Source organism: Mytilus californianus, unplaced genomic scaffold (genome assembly GCF_021869535.1).
Source record: "Mytilus californianus isolate M0D057914Y unplaced genomic scaffold, xbMytCali1.0.p SCAF_3, whole genome shotgun sequence".
In the NCBI taxonomy this organism is placed as follows: Eukaryota; Metazoa; Mollusca; class Bivalvia; order Mytilida; family Mytilidae; genus Mytilus; species Mytilus californianus.
In genome coordinates this window covers 129,973,668-129,997,162 of record NW_026262679.1, presented here as the reverse complement: position 1 = coordinate 129,997,162, position 23,495 = coordinate 129,973,668, and the positions used below count along the sequence as shown (strand labels likewise).

At 30.7% G+C, this 23,495-nt stretch overlaps 2 protein-coding genes across 6 annotated transcripts in view; one reads left to right on the top strand and one right to left on the bottom strand.

Moving 5' to 3' along the window:
• LOC127736219 (uncharacterized) overlaps nucleotides 1–23,495 on the top strand; it is a 73,718-nt gene that overhangs the window by 5,520 nt on the left and 44,703 nt on the right. The window contains exons 2-4 of one of the 3 annotated variants that reach the window (XM_052246803.1): nucleotides 12,550–12,648; nucleotides 13,073–13,225; nucleotides 13,678–13,778. The exons of 1 other annotated variant lie outside the window; for it this stretch is intronic. In XM_052246803.1, coding sequence (XP_052102763.1) covers nucleotides 12,550–12,648; nucleotides 13,073–13,225; nucleotides 13,678–13,685 — 260 coding nt within the window. In that variant the 3' untranslated portion in view covers nucleotides 13,686–13,778. Of the gene's footprint in view, nucleotides 1–12,549; nucleotides 12,649–13,072; nucleotides 13,226–13,677; nucleotides 13,779–23,495 lie in introns of those variants that run through there. One more of the 3 variants, XM_052246805.1, reaches the window with a different exon arrangement.
• On the bottom strand, nucleotides 1,594–21,798 carry LOC127736220 (uncharacterized). 3 transcript variants are annotated; one of them, XM_052246808.1, is made up of 4 exons: nucleotides 21,703–21,721; nucleotides 2,807–3,025; nucleotides 2,230–2,382; nucleotides 1,594–1,783 (listed from the first exon to the last, which is right to left on the bottom strand). In XM_052246808.1, the coding sequence occupies exons 2-4, from the start codon at nucleotides 3,018–3,020 to the stop codon at nucleotides 1,776–1,778; spliced, it is 375 nt and encodes a 124-aa protein (XP_052102768.1). In that variant the 5' UTR covers nucleotides 3,021–3,025; nucleotides 21,703–21,721; the 3' UTR covers nucleotides 1,594–1,775. The 3 variants fall into 3 exon arrangements, with proteins under 3 accessions (XP_052102768.1, XP_052102769.1, XP_052102767.1); XM_052246809.1 differs by lacking the exon at nucleotides 21,703–21,721 and adding an exon at nucleotides 3,526–3,623; XM_052246807.1 differs by lacking the exons at nucleotides 1,594–1,783; nucleotides 2,230–2,382; nucleotides 2,807–3,025 and adding exons at nucleotides 19,854–19,956; nucleotides 20,408–20,560; nucleotides 20,985–21,203 and having other exon boundaries at nucleotides 21,703–21,798.

The window sequence follows — 23,495 nt, the reverse complement described above, 5'->3', positions numbered from 1 at the left end:
GATAAAGTGTTAGTTTGAATGAGTTTTAGTAATATATTTTCATCAGATCTCACTTTATCTGTTTCACAGATGACGACGGATTATGTTCCAATTGTCGTAATTACAATCTCGTCCCAATTCCCCAAATGTGACCTACCGAATTAGACATATCACCAGCTTTGTACTTACATGAATAAAGGCAACAGTAGTATACCGCTGTTCAAAAGTCATAAATCGATTAGGGAATCACATCAACTATAAGAGGAAAATAACGGAACAACATAAACACTGAACAGCAACAAACATAAACGCCAACATACAGACATTTTAAGAAAAAATGGTGGTTTGAACCTGGTTTTATGGCTAGCTAAACCTCCCGCTTATATGGGCAACACGACGGATGCCACATAAGGAGCAGGATCTGCTTATCATTCAGAACCACCGAGATCACCTCCACTGTTTGGTGGGGTTCGTGTTGCTCAGTCTTTGGTTTTCTATGTTGTTTTGTGTAGTGTTGTTTGTCTGTTTGTCTTTTTCTTTTTGTAGCCATGCCGTTGTCAGTTTATGTTCGACTTAGGACTTTGAATATCCTTTTGGTATCCTTAGCCTCTCTTTTACTTCTGCCTCTGCCATTTAGTCCCCCCTCAGATGTCCGCCAATCAAGCCTCCTGTCAGATGTCTACTATTCCATTCATTTTTCAGACCTTTAGATCCCAGCAAATCCCATGATTTTTTATTTCTATTGCAAATTAAAGTGTTCCTAATGAATGAATATTGAAATCATCCCTTTGTGAATTTAACGGACGCCATCATTAGTTGGTTGACCGTTATAAAGTATCTGTTTCACAGATAACAACGGATATGTTCCATATGTCGTAACTACAACCCGTCCCCTTTTCCCCGAATTTTACCTACCAAATTAGACTTATAACCAGGCTGTACTAACATGAGCAACACAACCGATGACACATGGGAAGCAGGATATAATATTCTTTTGGAGCACCTGGTATCACCCACAGTTTTTGTTGGGGTTCGTGTTGCTCAGCCTTTCGTTCTCTGTGTTGTGTTTTGTGTTCTGTTATTTGTATGTTAGTGTTTCTCTTTTTTAGCCTTGGCGTTGTCAGTTCATTTTCGACTTAAACTTTTCTTTGGTATCTTTCGCCTTTCTTATACAGGAAAGCGCGTTAGATGCAACAAACTTATGAAGCGTTATTTTCATTTTTCTAGCACTAGATCGATACCACTGCTGGTAGATTGTTAGTCTCAACTTGGTATCATCAGCCTACTAGGCGTTGCTTCTGTACATACATGATCAGTAACATACGTTTGCAATTAAATTAAGAAATTATTATGAACACGGAGGTGCCAACTTTCTCAGTTAAAGTTGATCAGGTTATAATATTAGGCCTTGTTTAATCATATAGCTTTTTGCGTGTTTATGGTGAGCTTAATCAATTAGTTAGACATCTTTGACTCTCTAGTATTTTAGCTATGAGTGTTGATTTTGAAGGTAAATCCAGAAAAGCGCTTTTGACAAAACAATTTATGTTATAAATAAGTGTATATGAATTTTTTTTAGACTGTCTTTTCGTGCCTTTTCTAGATGAATATATATTTCCTTGATCAGCAATTTATTCAAATGTCTAGATATGTAGTGACAAATGCATTTGCAGTACTATAAAAAATAAAAAGATGCATATTAAGTTCACAAATTTTTATTTGAAAAAGTAAAAAATCTACGGATGGTCGATGTCATGTTTAGATGTTGTAATGTACTCCTTGTGTCGACGTCTTTCTTAATATCCTGTAAAATAAAAGTACTACCAGGTAATTTGAAAGTATAATGAATCTATATAATATACAAATATTATCAATAAAACCCCTGCTTCAATTTTATTTTGTTTACATTTTCGTCATTCTTTTGGTATAAACTATTAAAAAAAAAAGTTAGAAAAACTGGAATAAAAATTTTGTTAAAAGGCTTAATATTGCTGAACATGAAAATAAACCCACTGTAATCTTTAATCAGATTGATATCGAAACCTACCTTTTTGATAGTAAATGGGATGTATATCTTTAAAAAGAAATAGTTCGAAAGTTCGGATGTTAAATTTCCTGTATCATACAGATTTAACCAGAGTTAGATCTCTCTCTTAATAAAAGATTAAATGATTTTTTTTCCTCAATCATTAGGCAATGAGCGATCAGAGATGCTGATAACATTTAATCTGATGCATAATCGAAACCTACCTAGCTGACTCCATCTTGAATTAGATCTCCATCCTAAATTAGATCTCCTTCCTGAATTTGTTCCCCATCTGTCCAACCGTCCTAATCCACTGTCAAAATGACTGCTTCTGTATGGATCATATGAGCCGTATCCAGTAGCTGCTCTTTTGTGTCCTACAGAAGTTAGAACTATTGTTATATCTATTCTACAATTATTCCACGTCTTAAATTAAAATGTCACGATAAATTGGTGATTTAAAAATATATGTTAAATATAAACCTATTGACGCACTTTCATCTTATTATAATATGTAAAAGTTTCTTTTATTTACTTTACATCTAAATCAGAGTATATTGGGAATACAAATACAAAGATAGTATATAAAAGTGAACACTTATAGAATGAAATACTCATGTGAATGTAAACTAGATATACGAAAGGTGCTAGAATACTTTCGTTGGTAAAAATTAATCATTTGAAAAAGGGGACTTAAATTAAATTGTAAAGATTAAGCCAAAACAGTAGTAAATGAAGCAGTGATGATGAATATTTGTGAATCAGTATCGATAACAAGGTAAGAATGTTGTAAAATATTACTTCGATATCCGCCATTTAATCCTCCTGTCAGATGTCCGCCATTCCAACCACTATTCCATCCATTATTCAGATTTCTACTATTCCATCCATTATTCAGACCTCTAGATCCGAGCAAATCCCATGATCTTTGATTTCTATTATATGTATCATAACCGCGAGCAGAGGCTAAAGTAACCATCATAGCAAGCACGATAACTATTGCTAATGTATTCATGTTTTCTGTCAAAAAAAATACATATACATTCTTATATCAACTAGTTGATGATAAAAACAATTCCTTAAGTTGGTCAAGAATTTTGGCGAAGAAATATGATCAATATAAAATGTAAAAATAAAATTAAAATGGCTGCATTGGAAACAATAGTGTGCAAAAACTGTTGTCAAATATGTTTTTTAGAAAAACTATACAAATCTTTTTATATTTGGCACATTTATCTTCTACTCTATCAGGAAAAAACTAATCTGAGAAAACGCGTTAAAAAGTTGTAGTTGTTAGAGTAGATTTATAAAATAGATAAAATTAAAATAAATTGATAGCAATTCGACGATTTAGATTGATAATATTCACAATCAAATAATTTTTAAGGTAAAACACTCATACAATAGAAATAAAGCAGGTAGTTTTCATTCGATCAAAAACAAATTCAAATTAGATTTACAATCTTATTATATAGAAGTCATAGTTAGATTTAGAAAAATAAATTTTATAAACAACTTACATTTGTTTTCTTTTTTCTTGGATGTACTTGAATGGAAACTAAGACAAAAACAGATAGATAATACTAACATAGTATTTCTCTTTTATACTACTTTGATACAAGGAAATATAAATGGGGGAATAAAAGAAAACCCAAATCAGACAAATAAACTACGTAGGTTTTTTTATGAAACAATCAAAGGTTGTTAAGGTTACAACTATGACCAACATATCAATGTCACTCGCTCAACTAATTTAATGGTTACATCTGTCATTTACTATGTACAGGTTATCAGTATGCATTCAGGTCACTAATTATACATGATTATAAACAATTGCCAGTAATTAGAATTTAAAATTAGAAAGTAATACTAAACCTTCCAAGAATAATATGTAGAGTATGGCAATAATGTTGAAAGAACAAATTATCTATTCTTTTAATAATTTTGTATTCTGCTTAATTAAATACGGCGTATTCCTTGTCTAATTTGGCAACATTGTAAACGACTTGTTCTTTACTATATTTCATTTAAACAGCTAGATATTCATTAATAGAAAATCAAAAGAATGCAATTTCATTTAGATTTACGAAGTCAAAATCTAAAAAATGCGTTTATGTCTATACTATTAGAATGTAATAAAGTTAGAATTACTTTGTACAAACGTTCATCAATATTGCATAGATAATTATGTAATTGTTGTAATAGTTTTAATATTTATTTTAATTTAGTCCAGATGATGAATTGTCCAATTTGGGAAAAAGCAAATTACATGTGGGAAAAATCATACGGTTACTCCGAGAATAAAATACAATAGATCTTAATAAATCGAGATGCATAAGAAGTCACATTTACAAACAAACGAAGAAGAAATAATACTTTGTAATTCTTATCAGAACGCATCATCACTTTCAATACATACATATTTCGAAACGATCAACTTATCGGGACAAACGACCGCCATTTCGAATCAACACTTCTTTAAGCAGCTCTCTATTACTAGAATCCCAAAAGGAAACATGGTATTTGATGTTATGCATTTTTTTTTAATTTGGCTATAATATGTAGGTCGTTCGTACTATCTTTAGTTTTCTATAATATGCTTTGTTGACTGTTGTTTGTTTTTTGTTTTCTTTTTTTTCGTTTTTTGTTCTTGCTGTAGCATTGTCAATTTATTTTCGACTTCTGAATTTAATAATCCGTTTGGTATCTTTTTCCAAGCTCTTTTCCTTACATTTTCCGTAACATCATTTGAAATTATGAAGAAACTATGGTTCCAACACCATCATGCAAGCTTGACCGATGTTGGATTTATCTATAATCATTTTTTTGGTCATTGTTTTCCCATGTTTCAGTACTTTTACATCCTTGGTTTTCAAAATTTGGATTAGAAATTTCCTGATTAAAATATACCATAAAAAGCGCTTTGAACGCTTAACATTTTCATTCTCTTTAGCATTAGCACTGCAATTCCGCTGCCGGTGGACTGTTAAATCTTAAGGGTTTCATTCAGTCAGAAGTCAGAACAATTATTTAGATGTGGGATTATAAAATAAAAACCATACTTATTCTTGTCGCCGGTATAATGCATTCATTTTAGTCAGATCCATTTCAAATTTATAAAGTTTATACTCACCAAGACTTCTTATCAGTACACCAATTAGGAAATAAAAAATCAAAGACCAATTTTCTAGAGGGAGAAGTAAAATCACAAAAATACTGAACTCCGAGGAACATTCAAAACGGAAAGTCCCTAATCAAATGGCAAAATCAAATGATAAAACACATCAAACGAATGGACAACTGTCATATTCCTGACTTGGTACAGAGACTTATATGACGATTGCTTCTGATTGCTTGAATAGGGCATTCGGTTTTCGTGGCAATTCCATTTATACTTTTAATACTTGAACGGGGTGTGTGCTCATCAGAACCTTGCTTAATCTAAAATATCAGGAAATTCCCTCAATAAAGAACCTTTTATCTAGGAAACATTTAGTCCTTCTTTTTTATTGTTCACCTGATATTTAATAAGACTTGTATCTGGGTAATATACATGTTTTAATTATTTTATCAAATGCTCATTTCGAGCCTTTTTGGCAAAAATAGAAATAGAGAGGAACTGAAGGAACATAATTATAAAATTCATAATAAAACAACGAACCAACGTCTTTATCCTTTCTTGTCACCTGTATTTCAACACAAAGAAATAGCGTAACCTAATTGTAAGTTCAAAACGTCCCGTAGGAGCGGTTTCAATAGAATTCTATTGTAGATGTTGATGTACCTGCACCTGTGCATTTACGATTAACAATGATGATCTTGTTGTTTATAAACTGCTTAGTCAAGAATCACTTATCAAATTAAAAGCAACAGTATTTTTCCGAAATATATATATATATATAAATATGCATTAAGACAATACAAATAGCGTTTAACAAATCTGAAATAACCCACTGGGCCCGTATTTATAAAGCTATTTAAGATTAGATTATCTTAAGTGAACACTTAGTTAAGGTGAATTCTATAAAAACATCTGAAAGTAAGTTATTTCTAATCAAATTCAAGTTTAAGACACACCCACTAAAAGTAAGAGGTATGCAGAAAACCCCTGCAAACTAAGAAAACGCCTAGATTATACATAAGTATAAGTTACCTTAAACTTTTCAAAAATAGGTTTGGTTTGATATGAAAACTCCTTTTTGTTATTATGATGAAAGGAATGTGATTAAAAAATAAGTATATTTTTAATCGAAATAGATTTAGAAATAAATTATTTAATTAAACTTGATCCTATATCGTCAGAGTTAAAAAGAAATATATGGTTATCTCGAGAAAAAATGCACCCTCCGCCTTAGAGATGGACACTTATGATTTGCTGACATTTACCATTATTAAGATGGATTATTTGCTTCACAATAATGTTGAGCTTCCATTTAGCGACTCCTAATGTTATTGAAGTCTGGTTTGCTATTAAAACAATTGCTGGTGAATAATTTCGAAATATTTTTATATTTTACATTTATCACTCCATGCATTAGTTATCCCACTTCTTTTGGATCTTTTAAGAATATCTCCTGCACTTATAATTTCTCCATATGCGCCAAATTGTTTGGACACTTTAGTTGGTTAAGTTGAGTTTTTTAAACACCAAGATTAATTTAACCCCAGTTCTTAAGAAAAGTATACATTGTTTAATGTAAAAAATCATAACAAACTTTTGATACGGACGAGTATATGCTATGAGCTAACATATATCATACGATAATTAGAAAATGTTCCGGTTTCAGTATTCCATAGTTAAGTGAAGACTTGAGTAATTTTATTTATGTTCTAAATTCACTGTGTTCAAACGAACATAAAGTTTTATTGTGCTAAATCTCTCTAGATTTTTGTATAGCATACATATCTGAGCACATTCAGATATGTACCTTTATACGATAAAGGCATAATAGAAAACTAAATACATATTTAGGTACTGTTAGGCGCAATGACCATCTCAATTTTAATAAGATCCAGAGATCACAATATTTTATCAAACATAATTAACCGTTCATGTTTTGAATACGGAAACCATGCACATCTACGAAAAAAGTCCTTTATAAACATCACAAAATCTCAATTTCACAGTAATCAAACATCTACAAAATATATACGAAACATATCAATTCTTTACATACAACTTCAATACATTAAAAAAAACAGAATTCTTAATGAAAATTAGACTTCAATACAAAAGAAACGTACAACAATGGTCACTGCCCAAACCTCGATAATTAAATCTCATGCAAACTTTCTTTATACACTGACCGCCAAAACCGGTTTACAACTATTGTGAAAACACAAAAGAATAAATTATTGTACATATTTCAAAAATCATACGCGAACCGCACATAAATATATATATACGACTTTTTCTTAACTAAGGGAATTCTTAGTGAAATCTAAGTTTAAGTAACAATTAAATTGCATATTGTGTTATGTCTTATCGTTTGTGGTACATTTCACATATGTCTTATTTGTCAGTATAGTCGAGTTAATTTCCATTTTCCATGGATAAAGTACTGTGTTAGTCCAAATAATTATGACGTCGTCACAGCATTTATTTAATATAGCCTTTCAATACCGTCATAGTCATGATAATTGTTTGAACTAGTATTGTGAAAATAATTGTATGTATTTCAAGATTATATATTCGTTACAAAAATACGTCACTGTTTGTGATGTCCTGTGCTGTCGTTAATGGAAGATGTTCGTTGTTATTCTGCAGTTTACATGTTGTAACGACTATTATATTATTTGTTTGGGCGTTTTCTGTGCTGAGTGTTCTTGCGTTTGTTTGTGCTGTATTTCTGTCACGTAGTGTTGTCATTTTAGCGATATTTTTTAACATTGCCATATAAGCGGGAGGTTTGGCTAGCCATAAAACCAGGTTCAACCTACACTTTTTTCTTAAAATGTCCTGAACCAAGTCAGGAATACGGCAGTTGTTATCAAATAGTTCTTTTCTATGTATGTTGGCGTTTGTTTTTGTTGCACTTCAGTGTTTCTGTTGTTCCGTTGTTTTCCTCTTATAGTTGATGGGTTTCCCTCGGTTTTCGTTTGTAACCCGGATTTGTTTTCTCTCAATTGATTTATGACTTTTGAACAACGGTATACAACTGTTGCCTTTATTTACGTTAAGATGATTTATTCATAAGGGCCCTGGAGATTTTCAGCCGCAATTTTCTTATGTAGTGATATAAATTCATATACGTTAAATTTCAATCTGTGTACTGCAGATTTACGGATATTGTGTAAGTCACTCATGCCAATATATTTCACCATTATAAGTTTGTTGCATGAACATTAATAATATTTGTTATTGATTGATATTTGTAAAAGAAGCCTTCATGGTTATACTATCAACATCGATGAGCATAAATCTGTATGTTTTGCCTATCAAATTTTGTTGTTTATTCATCATTTCACATGCAAGCAATTTTGAAGACATAATGTGAAGAAAGGGGTATATAATCATGATGTTTTGCATTAAAAAATAAATGTTAAAATAACATTAACGGTACCAATTTTTCTGCACCAGATGCGCATTTCAACAATAAATGTCTCCTCAGTGATGCTCGATGCCAAAATATTTGCAAATCCAAAGTTTTCAAAAATATAAAAAGCTTTTAACCCAAAAATGACACAAAAGTATAACCAAAGTCGGACAAGGAATCAGAGCTTTACGAGAGGGAGTATGTCTTTGATCGTAAAATATATAAATAACTATTAGATAATAATATAATAATATGCTTAAGTTTACATTCGTTTTCCTTAACTAAAATTAGTTACAGCACTTTGATCTTTATTTGGCTTTTGTTCGTTTGCGTTATAAAAAAAATGTAATCAGATATGTAATGAATATTCATTTCAGGGATTACATGGAATATGTTTTTCCTCCTTTTCGATTATAAAATGATTAAATCTATATGGTTCATATTTAAAACAAGGGGTTTAAAGCTGAAACAGAATAAAATAGAAACCTATCAAGAACATGCTAATTATTTTAGTTTTCATTTAGTGAGTGATAAAGCTATTAATTTACGTTGAACAATCCTTCTTTAAACTGTATTCATCTGTATTGATGTCTATTTATTTTATGAAATGTCATTTCTATTTTTCTACCATATGATTATCTTTTTATTTCATAAGCGCAGAGGTAGAAAAATGGTACACTGGGTAAAACAAGAAATGAATAATGATCCTACTTTGACTTATTATGCGACGCAAACCAACAACCATAATTGAACTACAAGAGTCTCAATTTGACGGTACTTGTATTATCAAAGTCAAAGGTATGCTTGAAATAGCTCAAGCAAATATATTTATATGTAGTATGGTTACAGAGTCTACTATACAAAATGATCATGTCGACTTTGTGTATATATTAACATACAAAATATCTTGGAATTTCTTCTTTAGAATCTTCTTTCAAATATTTATAAAGTTGCAATAACATAGTCAACACAAGCAAAAGTAGAATAACAAAAATCTGGATCTCCAAGGAAAATTCAATTCGGAAAGTCCTTGATCAAATTGCAAAATCAAAACCTGAAACACATCAAAAGAATGAAAAACAACTGTCATACTCTTGACTTGGTATAGGCATTATCTTATGTAAAAAAATGTTGGATTAAATCTCGTATTATAGTTAGGTAAACCTCTCACTTGTATACCAAATAAATACATCTAACGACACAAAACAAACATATATGTGTCCATGCGACCTTGATACGAACATATGTATACATTTCATAATGATGAGACCAAAATTTAATATGCAGTGCATTACCGTAAACCAACACTTTAACCTGATTATGGAAATACAAACGCAGGTCCAACTGACTTGAAAAAGAATATGCACCATAGTATCGAAGGCGGATATTATAAATTACTGAAAAAGATTGTTTTATTAGCAAAAACGACATAAAATAGCAAAAACCTCTTCCTCAAATCATTATACATGTTTATGTAGGAGTGAAACATTTTCATTAAAATGCTTTAAAAGGTTTACATACAGGTCACGAGAACACTGATGAAAAGTTTCCTCATTAGAAATCATACAACAAACTGACATTATATATCTATTTCGTTTAAAATGAATGTTACAGACATTCAATTTGAAGGGATTAAGATTATCTTTTTTCAGTTATTTCATTTCATTTCAAGTACCAGATGTTCGTTCCGTAAACAAATCTATTTAAATTTTCCTTAAGTTCCCTGAAATAGATGGCTATAATCATCATTTTTAATTGGAACAGAAGTAATCCGCGTTTTTAAATGTTTCTAAGGTTACAACTTCCTCAGGTTCTCTTAATTCTGTCAAAGATACAAAGAATGTGTTTGGAAATTTGACTGTGTCTGTTGAAAACTTATTTCAAACGAGATATTGTATCCTAGATATAACGGTGTAATAGTGTATGAAGCCCATATATTTAGATACGATACGGTCTATGTCATCTACAAATAAAATCATTCTAAAAGGCTATTGAACCCTGTATTACAATCTTTAAATATTTTTTTTTATCGGTACAACAATTGATTTTTTTATCAATAAACAAAAACAATACTATAAAGCAATGCACATTAACGGTCCCGCATTCTGTTGATAACTATAGTGTTGCATTGCACAGTCTTAGTCTCTTTATGAAGTCTTTATATTAAATCCATTGGATGTGTACTGATTGTTATTCTAGTTTTAAAAACATTATTTATTCATTAGTTATTATTGGTTATGAACAAGCATTCAGTAACTGCGACTATACCATTTGTAATTTGTTTCTTAAATACTTTTGTTAGTTGTTTTCTGTTTCATTTGCTTCGATCTAATGGGACATGCCTTTTTCATCTGATTTTTATAGTTTGTCCTTATGCTAGGGAAAGTTGGGCCTCCGCAAACTTGTTTTATTCAGTCAAATTCTGTATGTGAGATACTCAAGTCAGGAGCATGTTCTTCAGTGGTTGTGCGTCTTGCTATATATTATAATTGTTTTGCGTTTATTGTTTTGTTCATAAACCGAGTAATTAGCTATCTCGTTTGAATTGTTTGACATTGTCATTTCGGGGCCTTGTATATCTTTTTATGCGGTATGGGCTTTAGTCATTTTTGAAGGCCGTACGATGACCTATAGTTGTTGACTTTTATGTCATTTTGATGTCTGATGGAGAGTTTTTTCATTGGCAATCATACCACATCTTCTTGTTTTTATTTTTACACCGGGCTTCGAAAATCGTTTATTTAAGTCGTATTTTGCTTTTATTTTCTATATATGTCGATAGCATTTTAAAGGTTGATAATTGAAAACTAAGTGACTATGCATTGACACATCGAACAATTAAGATAAATGCACATCTATACAATTATTGCACCTTTGTGTGCAATTTTACGTTTAATTGATTTCATTTCAATAGCACAAGTATGAACGCATTCTTTCGGATTAAAGTAGATTAATGGTAAAAAAAAAGAGCGTGCACAAGCAACAGGCATTAAGCAATATGTATTCATATTGACCTTAAGAAGTTTACTACGATTTCTAACTCTAAAATGTTTTAACTGTTTATATTTTCCTATTAATATTAAACAGAATGCATAATAATGGATGTTTTATATGACAGATGTGCCCATAAACTTAACATAAAATACTTAGCTTCTATCCAATGATATTGACATGCTAGTCATAGTAGTAACCTTTCCAACCTGTGATTGTTTAATTTAAATCTACGTGGTTTTTTTGTGTGTGGTTTTGGATTTAAAAAATTCCCCCATTTAGCAGTATTTCCTTTATCAAAATAGTATAAAAGTGGAATGCTTTCTCCGTGTTCTCTATCACATCTGGTCTTGTCCATCTTCAAATATTTACGAGAAAAGAAAACACAGGTTAGTTATTTACCTTATTTTTTTCTATCACTTTGAGTTTAGATTTTTAGTTTGATTTTTTAAGTTTGAATGATAACTTTATTGAAAATTTACTTCGAAAGAGCATTGTACTGCTGTATTTAAATTTTTTTTAAAAATGTTTTCTCAATTTGGTCTTTTAATGATACAGGAAGAGAGACAACGATAAATATGTATACTAAATTTATGTAACTTTTCGGAGTAAATGAGTTAAACAAAATTTCTTTAAATATGAGTGGTTTTTTTTTTTTTTTGGTATCATATTGTCTGTAATGTCTTTTCAATAGTATTTTGGTGTAAATAAAAGCAACAGTAGTATACCGCTGTTCGAAACTCATAAATCTATAGAGACAAAAACAAATCCGGGTTACATTTTCTATTAATTGTCATTTTTGTCTGACGTAGCGTGAATATATCAGTAATACTTTAAATCACAATTAATTTGTTACAATAATGTTGATGTTATTAATCTTTTTTTATTTTTGTACAGAAACCATGAATACATTAGTCGTAGTTATTTTGTTTGCTGTGATGGCTACTTTGGCCACTGCTCGCGGTTATGATACATACAATAGAAATCAGAGATCATGGGATTTGCTCGGATCTAGAGGTCTGAATAATGGATGGAATAGTAGAAATCTGAATAATGGATGGAATAGTGGTTGGAATGGCGGACATCTGACAGGGGGATTAAATGGCGGATATCGAAGTAATATTTTACAACCTTCATACCTTGTTATCGATACTGATTCACAAATATTCATCATCACTGCTTCATTAACTACCGTTTTGGCTTGATCTTTACAATTTAATTTAAGTACCCATTTTCAAATGATTTATTTTTACCAACGAAAGTATTCTAGCACCTTTCGTATATCTAGTTTACATTCACATGAGTATTTCATTCTATAAGTGTTCACTTTTATATACTATCGTTGTATTTGTATTCCCAATATACTCTGATTTAGATGTTAAGTAAATAAAAGAAACTTTTACATATTATAATAAGATGAAAGAGCGTCAATAGGTTTATATTTAACATATATTTTTAAATCACCAATTTATCGTGACTTTCTGAACTAAGACGTGGAATAATTGTAGAATAGATATAATAATAGTAATAACTTCTGTAGGACACAAAAGAGCAGCTACTGGATACGGCTCATATGATCCATACAGAAGCAGTCATTTTGACAGTGGATTAGGACGGTTGGACAGATGGGGAACAAATTCAGGAAGGAGATCTAATTTAGGATGGAGATCTAATTCAAGATGGAGTCAGCTTGGTAGGTTTCGATTATGCATCAGATTAAATGTTATCAGCATCTCTGATCGCTAATTTTTCTAATGATTGAGAAAATACAAAAACCAATCATTTAATCTTTAATTTAAGAAAGAGATCTAATTCTGATCATATCTGTGTAATACAGGAAATTTACCATTCGAGCTTTCGAACTATTTCTTTTTAAAGATATACATCCCATTTACTATCAAAAAGCTAGGGGTCGATATCAGTCTGATTAAAGATTACAGTGGGTTTATTTTCATGTTCAGCAATATTAAGCCTTTTAACAAAATTTTATTTCCAGTTTTTTTAACTTTTTTAATAGTTTATACCAAAAGAATGACGAAAATGTAAACAAAATAGAATTGAAGCAGGGATTAAATTTATAATATTTGTATATTTCATAGATTCATTATACTTTCAAATTAACTGGTAGTACTTTTTGTTTTACAGGATATTAAGAAAGACGAGTACACAAGGAGTACATTACAACATCTTAACATGACATCGACCATCCGTAGATTTTTACTTTTTCAAATAAATCATGTGAACTTAATATGCATCTTTTTATTTTTTATAGTACTGCAAATGCATTTGTCACTACTTATCTAGAAATTTGAATAAATTGCTGATCAAGGAAATGTATATTCTTCTAGAAAAGGCACGCATAGACAGTCTAAAACAATTCAAATACACTAACTTATAACATAAATTGTTTTGTCAAAAGCTCTTTTCTGGATTTATTTTCAAAATCAACGCTCATAGCTAAAATACCTGAGATCCAAAGATGTCTAACTAATTGATTAAGCTCACCATAAACACGCAAAAAGTTATCAGATCAACTTTAACTGAGAAAGTTGGCACCTCCGTGTTTATAATAATTTCTTAATTTAATTGCAAACGTATGTTACTGATCATGTATGTACCGAAACCACGACTACTAGGCTGATGATACCAAGTTCAGACCAACAGTCTACCAGCAGTGGTATCAATCTAGTGCTAGAAAAATGAAAATAACGCTTCATAAGTTTTGTAACATGTATCGCGTTTTCCTGTATAAAAAAGGCGAAAGATACCAAAGGGAAATTCAAATTAATAAGTCGAAAATGAACTGACAACGCCAGGGCTAAAAAAAAAACACTAACAGACAAAAAAATAGAACACAAAACACAACATAGAGAACTATAGGCTGAGCAACACGAACCCCACCAAAAACTGTGGGTGATACCAGGTGCTCCAAAAGAATATTAAATCCTGCTTCCCATGAGGAACCGGTTGTGTTGCTCATGTTAGTACAGCCTGATTATAAGTTTAATTTGGTAGGTAAAATTCGGGGAAAAGGGGACGGGTTGTAGTTTCGACATATGGAACATATCCGTTGTCATCTGTGAAACAGATACTTCATAACGGTCAACCAACTAATGATGGCGTCCGTAAAATTCACAAAGGGATGATTTCAATATTCTTTCATTAAGAACACTTTAGCATCTGCTCGTAGTTATGATATTTACAATAGAAATAAAAAATCATGGGATTTGCTGGGATCTAAAGGTCTGAATAATGAATGGAATAGTAGACATCAGACAGGAGGTTAGATTGGCGGACATCTAAAGGGGGACTAAATGGCAGAGGCAAAAGTAAAAGAGAGGCTAAGGATACCAAAAGGATATTCAAAGTCCTAAGTCGAACATAAACTGACAAAGTCATGGCTAAAAAAAGAAGAAAAAAAAACCGAGACAAACAACACTACACAAAACAACATAGAAAACTAAAGACTGAGCAACACGAACCCCATCAAAAAGTGGGGGTGATCTCCGGTGCTTCGAAAGGATAAGCAGATCCTGCTCCATATGTGGCACCCGTCGTGTTGCCCATATAAGCGGGAGGTTTTGCTAGCCATAAAACCAGGTTCAAACCACCATATTTCCTAAAATGTCTGTATGTTGACGTTTATTTTTGTTGCAGTTCCGTGTTTCTGTTGTTCCGTTGTTTTCGTCTGATAGTTGAAGTGTTTCCCTCGGTTTTAGTTTGTAACCCGGATTTGTTTTCTCTTAATCGATTATGACTTTTGAACAGCGGTATACTACTGTTGCCTTCATTTATGTAAGTAAAATCCCGGTGATATGTCTAATTCGGTAAATCCCATTCGAGGAAAGGGGACGAGATTGTAATTACGACAATTGGAACATATCCGTCGTCATCTGTGACACAGATAAAGTGAGATCTGATAAAAATATATTGTTAAAACACATTCAAATTACCACTTTTTCTACCATTTTTTAAATGATGTATGTATACCAACAAAAGATAAACTGTACGTCGTATTTGTATTACGAAAAAGTGTAGATATAGGAAAGGGGAAATTAATTGATTCATATGGTCATGAGATTAAGATATGTCCATTGTTTATATTTAACGTGCGTTTTTAAAGCATCAAAATATTGTATCATCTTAAAAGAAGGCATTAACGTTAATGACGTCTTTACACTAAATCCATTGGATGTTAGATGTATACTGATTGATATTTTAGTCTTAGATTCAATTTTGTTTATTAGTTGTTATTGGCTTTGAACTATCTGTCAGTAACTGTGAGTACTCTCAGATCTGTACTTAGTGTCCTTTTTGTTGTTAGGGATGAGTGATGGATATATACACTTTCACGTCCAGTCTGTGTTTATGTTTGATGTTTTTCTGTTTTGTATCGATCTGATGAGTTGAGCCTTTTCAACTGATTTTTTTTTTTTTTTTTTTTTTAATATTACATACTTTATTGAACAGTTTCACATTTGTTAGATGGATACAGGAAGTACCGGTACCTTAATCCGGCCTCGTTAAACATTGTAAGTATTCTAATTATAAAATATATACACTATATTATTATGATCCATTATTACCATATTGTTCAATAAAGAGAGAATTTTATTACATAAAGAAAGAAAAGACAGAAGAGAAAATAATAAATAAATAAAAACAAAAACAAAATAAAAAATTAAAAATTAAAAAATAAAACTAGAAAAACAAATCACTGAAATTTGGATTTTTGGCAGCAGTATTTTGGTCAAACCGTGTGTCTTAAGATATAACGTTAAATAAATTTTGCAAAGTTGGTTATCCATTGTAAAATTTCATGCAAACACAAAATAGAGAACTTTCTTACTTATAATGGGGAAATGTTATCAATAAAGTCATATAAAAAAGCTCTCAAGAAAGATATATCCATAAACAATCTTAATAAAACACAAGGACCAATTATTCCAAATAATATAATAATATTTTTTTATCAAAAAAAAAGGCTCGAAAGATATGTATAATGTTCTATTAGAAAAAAACAATACTAAACTTAACTGTGAAGACAAATGGTCCTTAACACTGAACAAAATATTTGATTGGAAAACCGTTCATAGTATGTTTTTTACGCCACGAAAGGCTCAAAACTTCAATGGTTCCAGTATAGAATAATACACAGAATATTGGGCACAAATAAATTTTTATTTAAAATAAAAATAAAACAAAGCGATAAATGTACTTTCTGCAATGAAGTTACCGAAGATATTGAACACATATTTTGGTCATGCCATAAAATAGCAGATCTGTGGATAAGACTCGGTGACTGGATTTATAACCAAACACACACACAAATAATTATTCCTTTTAACATTGGTATAATTTTATTCGGAAATTTAGGAAAAACAGAAAATAATAAAATAAAAAATTTAATAATAATATTATCAAAATTCTTTATTTATAGAACAACACTGTGTGAAAATGATGTCAGTTAGCAGGGCTTAAAAATTATCTAAAAGAAAATCTAATACTAGAAAAGAATATATTTTTTAAAACAAAGCCTCTTCACATTGCCAACCTCTACTGGGACCCCTGGCTTCCATTACTAGAATAATTTAAACTTAACAAATTAGCATTACCCTATGTAATGTTACTGTGTATATTGTTTTAGCCTTCTCCACACCACCATATATGTTTTATATAATATATTGTTATATGTTTGTTTATTGCTTTTTTTCTTGTTTTGTGCTTAAAACCACATGTACGTTTTTTAATATCTATTTTTTGTTTGTATAAATTTTTTTACTTTTTACAATGGAGATCCAACTTTGCCAAATTTATTTAATGTTATATCTTAAGACACACGCTAGTTTTGACCAAAATACTGCTGCCAAAAATCCAAATTTCAGTGATTTTTTTTTCTAGTTTTATTTTTGTTGTTTTTATTTTGTTTTGTTTTTACTTATTTATTATTTTCTCTTCTGTCTTTTCTATTTTTATGAAATAAAATTCTCTCTTTATTGAACAATATGGAAATAATGGATACATAATAATATAGTGTATATATTTTATAATTTAGAATACTAACAATGTTTAACGAGGCCGGAATAAGGTACCGGTACTTTCTCTACCCATCTAACAAAAAGTTTTCAATAAAGTATACAAAATAAAAAAATATAAAAAAAAAAAAAAAAAATCAGTTGAAAAGGCTTAACTCATCAGATCGATACAAAACAGAAAACCATCAAACACAAACACACACTGGACGTGAAAGTGTATATATCCATCACTCATCCCTAACAACAAAAATGACACTAAGTACAGATGAGAGTACTCACAGTTACTAACAGATAGTTCAAAGCCAATAACAACTAATAAAAAAAATTGAATCTAAGACTAAAATATCAATTAGTACACATCCAACATCCAATGAATTTAGTGTAAAGACGTCATTAACGTTAATGCCTTCTTTTAAGATGATACAATATTTTGATGCTTTGAAAACGCACGTTAAATATAAACAATTGACATATCTTAATCTCATGACCATATGAATCAATTAATTTCCCCTTTCCTATATCTACACTTTTTCGTAATACAAATACGACGTACAGTATATTTTTTGTTGGTATACATACATCATTTAAAAAATGGTAGAAAAAGTGGTAATTTGAATGAGTTTTAATAATATATTTTTATCAGATCTCACTTTATCTGTTTCACAGATGACGACAGATATATTGCAATTGTCGTAATTGCAATCTCGTCCTCTTTCCCCGAATGTGACCTACCGAATTAGACATATCACCGGGTTTGTACTTACATGAATAAAGGCAACAGTAGTATATCGCTGTTCAAAAGTCATAAAATGATTAAGAGGAAACAAATCCGGGTTACAAAACAAAACCGAGGGAAACACATCAACTATAAGAGGAAAACAACGGAACAACAGAAACACTGAACTGCAACAAAAATAAACGCCAACATACAGACATTTTAAGAAAAAATGGTGTCTAGCCAAACCTCCTGCTTATATGGGCAACACGACGGGTGCCACATATGGAGCAGAATATGCTTTTCCTTCCAAAGCACCCGAGATCAACCCCACTTTTTGGTGGGGTTCGTGTTGCTCAGTCTTGTGTTTTCTATGTTGTTTTGTGTAGTGTTGTTTGTCTGTTTTTCTTTTTTTTTTTTAGCCATGACGTTTATGTTCGACTTAGGACTTTGAATATCCTTTTGGTATCCTTAGCTTCTCTTTTCTTCTGACTCTGCCATTCAGTCCCCCTTTAGATGTCCGCCAATCCAACCTCCTGTCAGATGTCTACTATTCCATTCATTATTCAGACCTTTAGATCCCAGCAAATCCCATGATTTTTTATTTCTTTTGTAAATATCATAACTGCGAGCAGATGCTAAAGTGTTCCTAATGAAAGAATATTGAAATCATCCCTTTGTGAACTTTACGGACGCCATCATTAGTTGGTTGACCGTTATGAAGTATCTGTTTCACAGATGACAACGGATATGTTCCATATGTCGTAACTACAACCCGTCCCCTTTTCCCCGAATTTTACCTACCAAATTAGACTTATAACCAGGCTGTACTAACATGAGCAACACAACCGGTTCCTCATGGGAAGCAGGATTTAATATTCTTTTGGAGCACCTGGTATCACCCACAGTTTTTGGTGGGGTTTGTGTTGATCAGCTTTTAGTTCTCTATGTTGTGTTTTGTGTTCTGTTTTTTGTCTGTTAGTGTTTTTTCTTTTTTAGCCCTGGCGTTGTCAGTTCATTTTCGACTTATTAATTTGAATTTCCCTTTGGTATCTTTCACCTTTTTTATACAGGAAAGCGCGTTAGATGCAACAAACTTATGAAGCGTTATTTTCATTTTTCTAGCACTAAATCGATACCACTGCTGGTAAACTGTTAGTCGTTGCTTCGGTACATACATGATCAGTAACATATCTTTGCAATTAAATTAAGAACTTATTATAAACACAGAGGTGCCAACTTTCTCAGTTAAAGTTGATCTGGTTATAATATTAGGCCTTGTTTAATCATATAGCTTTTTGTGTGTTTATGGTGAGCTTAATCAATTAGTTAGAAATCTTTGGCTCTCAGGTATTTTAGCTATGAGCGTTGATTTTGAAGGTAAATCCAGAAAAGCGCTTTTGACAAAACAATTTATGTTATAAATAAATGTATTTGATTGATTTTTTTGGACTGTCTATGCGTGCCTTTTCTAGAAAAATGTACATTTGCTTGATCAGCAATGTATTCAAATTTTTAGATATGTAGTGACAAATGCATTTGCAGTACTATAAAAAATAAAAAGATGCATATTAAGTTCACAAATTTTATTTGAAAAAGTAAAAATCTACGGATGGCTGATGTCATGTTTATATGTTGTAATGTACTCCTTGTGTCCTCATCTTTCTTAATATCCTGTAAAATAAAAGTACAAACAGTTAATTTGAAAGTATAATGAATCTATAAAATATACAAATATTATAAATTTAACCCCTGCTTCCATTCTATTTTGTTTACATTTTCGTCATTCTTTCGGTATAAACTATTAAAAAAAGTGAACAAAACTGGAATAAAATTTTGTTAAAAGGCTAAATATTGCTGAACATGAAAAGAAACCCACTATAATCTTTAATCAGATTGATATCGACCCCTACCTTTTTGATAGTAAATGGGATGTATATCTTTAAAAAGAAATATTTCGAAAGCTCGAATGGTAAATTTCCTGTATTACACAGATATTATCTGAATAAGATCTCTTTCTTAAATTAAAGATTAAATGAATGGTTTTTGTATTTTCTCAATCATTAGAAAAATTAGCGATCAGAGATGCTGATAACATTTAATCTGATGCATAATCGAAACCTACCTAGCTGACTCCATCTTGAATTAGATCTCCATCCTAAATTAGATCTCCTTCCTGAATTTGTTCCCCATCTGTCCAACCGTCCTAATCCACTGTCAAAATGACTGCTTCTGTATGGATCATATGAGCCGTATCCAGTAGCTGCTCTTTTGTGTCCTACAGAAGTTATTACTATTATTATATCTATTCTACAATTATTCCACGTCTTAGTTTAGAATGTCACGATATATTGGTGATTTAAAAATATATGTTAAATATAAAACTATTGACGCACTTTCATCTTATTATAATATGTAAAAGTTTCTTTTATTGACTTTACATCTAAATCAAAGTATATTGGGAATACAAATACAACGATAGTATATAAAAGTGAACACTCATAGAATGAAATACTCATGTGAATGTAAATTAGCTATACGAAAGGTGCTAGAATACTTTCGTTGGTAAAAATAAATCATTTGAAAAAGGGTACTTAAATTAAATTGTAAAGATCAAGCCAAAACGGTAGTTAATGAAGTAGTGATGATGAATATTTGTGAATCAGTATCGATAACAAGGTAAGAATGTTGTAAAATATTACTTCGATATCCGCCAATTAATCCCCCTGTCAGACGTCCGCCATTCCAACCACTATTCCATCCATTATTCAGATTTCTACTATTCCATCCATTATTCAGACCTCTAGATCCGAGCAAATCCCATGATCTTTGATTTCTATTAGATGTATCATAACCGCGAGCAGAGGTTAAAGTAACCATCACAGCAAGCACGATAACTATTGCTAATGTATTCATGTTTTCTGTAAAAAAAACATATACATTCTTATACCAACAAATTAATGAAAAAAACACTTCCTTAAGAAGGTCAAGAATTCTTGCGAAGAAATATGATCAATACTAAATGTAAAAAAGAAATTAAAATGGCTGCATTGGAAACAGTAGTATGCAAAAACTGTTGTCAAATATGATTTTTAGAAAACTATACAAAATATTTCATACTTGGCATATTTATCTTCTATCTTATCATGAAAAAAAACTGATCTGAGAAAACGTGTTAAAAAGTTGTAGTTGTTAGAGTATATTTATAAAATAGATAAAGTTAAAATAGATTGATAGCAAAGTCGACGATTTAGATTTATAATATTCGCAATCAAATAATTTTAAGGTAAAACACTCATACAATTGATATAAAGCAGATAGTTTTCTTTCGATCAAAACCAAATTCAAATCAGATTTAGAATCTTGATATATAGAAGTTATAGTTAGATTTGAAAAATATAAATCTTATAAACAACTCACATTTGTTTTCTTTTTTCTTGGATGTACTTGAATGGAAACTAAGACAAAAACAGATAGATAATACTAACATAGTATTTCTCTTTTATACTACTTTGATACAAGGAAATATAAATGGGGGAATAAAACAAAACCCAAATCAGACAAACAAACTACGTAGGCTTTTTTATGAAACAATCAAATGTTGTAAAGGTTACAACTATGACCAACATATCAATGTCACTCGCTCAAGTAATTTAATGGTTACATCTGTCATTTACTATGTACAGGTTAGCATTATGCATTCACGTTACTAATTATACATGATTATAAACAATTGCCAGTAATTAAAATTCAAAGTTAGAAAGTTATACTAAACCTTCCAAGAATAATATGTACAGTATGGCAATAATGTTGAACGAACAAATTATCTGTTCTTTTAATAATTTTGTATTCTGCTTAATTAAGTACGGCGTATTCCTTGTCTAATTTTGCAACATTGTAAACGATTTGTTCTTTACTATATTTCATTTAAACAACTAGATATTCATTAATAGAAAATCAAAAGAATGCAATTTCTTTTAGATAAACGAAGTCAAAATCTAAAGAATGCGTTTATCTCTATACTATTGAATGTAATAAAGTTAGAATTACTTTGTACAAACGTTCATAAATATTGATTAGATAATTATTTAATTGTTGTAATTGTACTATATGTAGTATCGATGCATTTCACGGTAAAGTTTTACAGATTCTTACTTTACATGTATGTTACATAAACAGTCAGGTTATCTTTATTTATGATTAACAATTAGTTTTAATATTTATTTTAATTTAGTCCAGATGATGAATTGTCCAATTTGGGAAAAAGCAAATTACATGTGGGAAAAATCATACGGTTACTCCGAGAATAAAATACAATAGATCTTAATAAATCGAGATGCATAAGAAGTCACATTTACAAAAAAACGAAGACGAAATAATACTTTGTAATTCTTAATAGAACGCATCATCACTTTCAATACATACATATTTCGAAACGATCAATTAATCGGGACAAACGACCGCCATTTCGAATCAACACTTCTTTAAGCAGCTCTCTATTACTAGAATCCAAAAAGGAAACATGGTATTTGATGTTATGAATTTTTTTTTTAATTTGGCTATAATATGTAGGTCGTTCGTGCTATCTTTAGTTTTCTATAATATGCTTTGTTGACTGTTGTTTGTTTTTTTTTCTTGGTTTTCTTTTTTTGTTCTTGCTGTAGCATTGTCAATTTATTTTCGACTTCTGAGTTTAACAATCGTTTGGTATCTTTTTCCTAGAACTTTTCCTTAAATTTTCCGTAAAATCATTTGAAATTATGAAGAAACTATGGTTCCAACACCATCATGCAAACTTGACCGATGTTGGATTTAGCTATAATCATTTTTTTTTTGGTCATTGTTTTTCCATGTTTCAGTACTTTTACATCCTTGGTTTTCAAAATTTGGCTTTGAAATTTCCTGATTAAAATAAATCATAAAAAGCGCTCTGAACGCTTAAGATTTTCATTCTCTTTAGCATTAGCACTGCAATTCCGCTGCCGGTGGAATATTACATCTTAAGGGTTTCATTCAGTCAGAAGTCAGAACAATTATTTAGATGTGGGATTATAACATAAAAACCATACTTATTCTTGTCGCCGGTATAATGCATTCATTTTAGTCAGATCCAGTTCAAATTCATAAAGTTTATACTCACCAAGACCTCTTATAAGTACACCAATTAGGAAACAAAAAATCAAAGACCAATTTTCTAGAGGGAGAAGTAAAAT